Consider the following 5067-nt stretch of genomic DNA (forward strand, 5'->3'; position numbering starts at 1 on the left):
GCAGCCACTTCCTCTCTGATTCAGCGGAAAGCCCAAGAGTTTTTATCTCCCTTTGGGAAGGTCCCTTAATTACTGTTTACTCCTAAAACTGGATAAAGAACACAGAAGCACAGACAGGCTGGTCTCCAACCTGTTTACATCCAGATGCTCACCTCCCCCCTAGAGGCTGACCAAACCCCACTGGGACTGCATACAGCTATATTATAAACGGTGCACACCCCTGTGTCGGCTCTTGGCGTGCGATGCTGCTGCAGATGCTGGGGTGAGACAGGTGTGGGACACGGCTACCTGAGGAGTCACAGGTACCCATCTCTTGCTGCTTGAAACACCCAGTACAACATGGGCATGATGGAATAGAGAATAGATCTGTTGTTCTTTCCACTCTGCACAGCCATTAAACATCACAGGGCCCCTTGCCATAGGGGACGAGTTTGCTCCAGTATCATGAGCCAAAACCTCACGCTTTGCTGTGCACTCCTGCCCACCCTGGCTGATGGCCTCCAGCCCTGAGATGGCTGCATTTTAGTGGCACAGGGGATCCTTCACGATGAAAGGTGTTAGCAGACGTACAATACAAATCCAAATTCTGAGGCTGTGGCCTGCACTTTACTCAGGCTGCATGGAAGAAAAATTCCCCTTGGAGAAAGATCTGAGTAAAGACCTCAGGAGCCAGCTGCATGTTAATGTACAGTGTCTGTCACCGCTTCCTCTTGCATTTCAGGGCTCTGGCTCTTAATGGGGAGAGGGGAGGTTGTTACCCTGATTTTGATCTGCTGAGAAATATGGAGGTGCTAGGGCTCCACACTGGAACTATTGTAACAATTATTCAACATGGGCAAGACATCTTAAATCTTAGATTCATTAGAGAAGGTGGCTGACTTATTGTGCCTAAAACTTTCAAAAAACAATTCAGCCGGCAGCCGACACCCAGCATGGGAAATTACTGTCCAAATGGTTAAAGTTTGGCAAACTTATAAATAACTGAAATTGAGGATTTCTAATTGAAGGTGTCAGACAGCCATAACTGACGGCGGTGCCACCAGCAGCACTTACAATGGTCGATCCATTTATGAATCCAATTCTGCTAAGCTCTTTGCTCCAATAATGTTGGTGTCAAAAAGTTCCACAGGCCAAATATGATTTATACATTCAGTCTTTCAATGGAACTGAATGTTCCCTTATTTGTGTGTTATGAGATGGAGTAAACATAAATTCCTGATCTACTTTCTTTATTAATAATTTCATAGGGTTCAATCTCAGATCTTAGATCATCCATTCTGACATCCTGTATAACACAGGCTATTACATTTCACCTGGTTACCCCAGTATTGACCCTAATGACTTGTGTTAGACTGAGACCTGGTATAGACTAGGATTTTACATCATTGAATCATAGAGCCACAGGGTGAGTAGGGACTGCAAATTTCATCTAATATAGCCAGCTGCCGAGATGGAGGATTTGTTGCATCTAAACCATCCAGGACAGATGACTATCCAGCCTTCTTTGGAAAACTGTGAGCGAAGGAGCTTCCACAACCTCCCTAATCACTTGTTCCATTGACCTCCTGTTTGGACAGGTATGATTTTTTTCATTAAATTACATCTAAATCTGCTATGCTGGAGATCGAATTCTTTTTCCGCCTTCTGTGGTAAGACAGAACAACTTTTCTCCACCTTTTCTTTGGCAACCTTTCAAGTATCTGAAGACCGCTGTCATGTCCCCTCTTAATTGTCTCTTTTCCAAACTAAACATACCCAGTTCCTACAGCTTTTACACATATGGCTTATATTCCATCCCTTGGATCAGGTTTGTCTTTCGGCTCTGGATCCTTTCCAGTTTCTCTACATCCTTCCTCTACATTGGTCACCAAAACTGGACACAGTGCTCCAGCTGAGGCCTCACCAGTGCTGAGTATCACAGAATCATAGAATTATAGAGATTAGGCTCATGAGATTATCTAGTCCAACCCCCTGTTAAAAGTAGGACCTACCCTGAGAGAGGCATATATCTGGGTCTGCAGACATGGGGAATTGGAGAATCCTCCTCTTCCCTTTGCAGTTAGTTCCAATATTCAATCACCCTCAGACCTAACAATTTGGCCCTTATTTCCAGCTGAAATTTGCCTGGCTTGGGCTTTCCTCTGTCTTTCTCTGCTATATTACAGAGTCCATTATTACCACAGATTTCTCCCCAGGAAAGTTTCCATTTGATCCTCCTTTTGATAAGGTAAATAGATGAAGCTCTTTAAGTCTCACACTCTCTAGAATTTTCTGCAGCCTTCAATCCTTTTTGTAGCGCTTTTCTGCACCCTCCTAATTTTTCATTATCCTTTTTGAAATGTGGACCCCTCAACTGGACACAGTCAGTTTCACCAATGCCATGTGCAGAGGTAAAGTCCTCCCCTGCTCCAACTCTGCACTCCCCCATTGATACATCCAATGATCACATCAGCTCTTTTGGCCACAGCATCATACAGGTAGCTCACAATCATTGTGGTTGATTGTCCACAATGACCTCTAAATCCCTTTCAGGGTCCCTGCGTTCCATAATACAGTGATCTAGTCTATTGGTCAGGCCTGCATATTTTCGTAATGCAGAACAAAACTATTTCTTGATATCTACCAATGTCTTTAATGTCCCTTATGAACTTTCGTAATTTGTATTGATTGCTATCTATTGTTTCCTGTTTCCCATTTGTTATCTATTGCTTCCTCCTGCCCCACCCCACTAATTATTGACAGGGCCAGCTCCAGGGTTTTGGCCGCCCCAAGCAGCCAAACAAACAAACGAACAAAAAAAAGCCACTATCGCGATCTGCGGCGGCAATTCGGCGGGAGGTCCTTCGCTGCGAGCAGGAGTGAGGGACCGTCCGCCGAATTGCAGCCGAACAGCTGGACGTGCTGCCCCTCTCCAAAGTGACCGCCCCAAGCAGCTGCTTGGTAAGCTGGTGCCTGGAGCCGGCCCTGGTTTTGGCAAAGGTTTGGTGTTTTTTGCACTCTCACATTTTGAGGAACCAAGTAAATGGTGAATGGCTTACTACAATGACAAACTAGCCTGGCTTTCATTGCACTAAGGAACAATGATGGAAAGCCAGTATCCACATTTGTGTTTTCTTCTGGTGCCTATTAAGGTTTCCCACACCATGACATGTAGGAATTATTGATACATGGAGTACCATGAACATGAATTCAGTTGTTCATAATTCATTTTTCAGTGTGCAATGAGCGACCAATCTGCGTCACCCGTAAGAACAGCCCCAAGTAGTGCATGTATGTCTCATATACACATTGTCTCTCCATCCAGGAATTACCCTAGTGCTTGGGCATATACAGGAAGCCAGGGGAACCTAGGATACATGCAGCAGATACCGTTTGCCTCAGAGTTGGACCTTCTCCCCTACTTCATGTCAGATTTCAACACAACCGACTTCACCAACCCCTCCACCTTCATCCTGCTGGGCATTCCTGGCCTGGAGGTGGCCCATGTCTGGATTGCCATCCCCTTTTGCACCATGTACGTCATAGCCGTCTTGGGGAACTTCACCATCCTATTCATTGTGAAGAGGGAGCCAAGCCTCCATGGACCCATGTACTACTTTCTCTGCATGCTGGCTGGCAGTGACCTGGTCATATCTACGTCCATTGTGCCCAAAACATTGAACATCTTCTGGTTCAATTCCAGGGAGATCGATTTCAGCGCCTGCCTCACCCAGATGTACTTTGTTCAGTGCTTCACAGTTATGGCATCTGGGATCCTTGTGGCCATGGCTTTTGATCGCTACATCGCCATTTGTGATCCCCTGAGACATTCCACCACCCTGACAAACCACAGGGTGGCCAAGATCGGCCTGGCTCTGCTGTTGCGCAGCAGCATGCTCGTAATGCCCAATCCCATCCTGGCAAGGCAGTGGCCATATTGCAGAACCAACATCATCCCACACACATACTGTGATGGCATAGCTTTGGTGAAGCTGGCCTGTGCTGACATCCGTGTCAGTAGTTACTACGGCCTCTTTCTGGCATTCTTGGTGACTGGTGTGGATGTGTTTTTTATTGCTGTGTCCTATATCCAGATCCTCAGGGTCATCTTCAGCCTCCCCGCAAGGGACGCCCGGCTCAAGGCTTTTAGGACCTGTGGCTCCCACCTCTTTGTCTTCTTAACCTTTTGCATCCCATCTTTGTTCTCCATCCTCACGCACCGGTTTGGCCAGAATGTCCCCCTGCACTTCCACGTTCTCATTGCTAACATGTACCTCTTGGTGCCCCCCATGCTGAACCCCATCATCTACGGGGTGTGGACCAAACAAATCAGAAACAGGATGTTCTGGCTCTTCACTTATAAAGGGACCTAAAGTTGTCTCCTGGTGGTCTGGTTCTCAGACCGAGCTCCATGCAGAGCTGGCTGGTGCATGGTGCTGCACCCTCTTCCCATAATTACTGACTGGGCAGTCAAAGAGACATGAAACCCTTTCCTGACCTTACTGTTCAGTGTCAGTGTAACAAACTGGGGAATCGGTCTATGTAGAACTCATTGGGTTTCCACCTTTCCAACTGCTGATAACCGGGCCCCCCAAACCCCACCCCTTATCCCCCCTCTTCTGCCAAGGCTCTGTCCCTGCTCCTCCTCTTTCCTTCATGTCTTGCTCCTCTACTCCCCATCCCCTGAAACTCACTGGATCATTTTCACCTCCCTTCCTACACACCCAGCTGCAAGGGAGCCATTTCAGATTTAGGCTGGGGCCCACCATAACCGTGTTTCCAGGGGCTACTTAGGCTCTTGAAATCTCTAGTAGGGTCTAGTGTGTTTCTACAGGGGGCAGATATATCTGGGGTCTGTATAAGAACATCAGAATGGCCATACTAGGTGAGACCAATAGTCTATCAAACCCAGTATCCTTTCTTCTGACAGTGGCCAATGCCATGCGCTTCAAAAGGAATGAACAGAATACAGCAATTGTCAAGTGATTCACACCCAGTCACCGACTCCAAACTTATGCCAAACAGAGTTAAGGGACACCATCCCTGCCCATCCAGGCTGACAGTCATTGATTGAGCTATCCTCCATGA

General features: G+C 46.9%; 1 protein-coding gene across 1 annotated transcript; it reads left to right on the forward strand.

Annotated features, from left to right (window-relative positions):
• The first annotated feature begins 3356 nt into the window (after positions 1-3356).
• On the forward strand, positions 3357-4352 carry LOC112118302 (olfactory receptor 52E4-like). The gene has a single exon (XM_024216557.2). The coding sequence runs from the start codon at positions 3357-3359 to the stop codon at positions 4350-4352; it is 996 nt and encodes a 331-aa protein (XP_024072325.2).
• Positions 4353-5067: the final 715 nt, after the last annotated feature.

The sequence above is a fragment of the Terrapene carolina genome, unplaced genomic scaffold (genome assembly GCF_002925995.2).
Source record: "Terrapene carolina triunguis isolate 2854851 unplaced genomic scaffold, T_m_triunguis-2.0 Scaffold304, whole genome shotgun sequence".
Classification (NCBI taxonomy): Eukaryota; Metazoa; Chordata; order Testudines; family Emydidae; genus Terrapene; species Terrapene triunguis.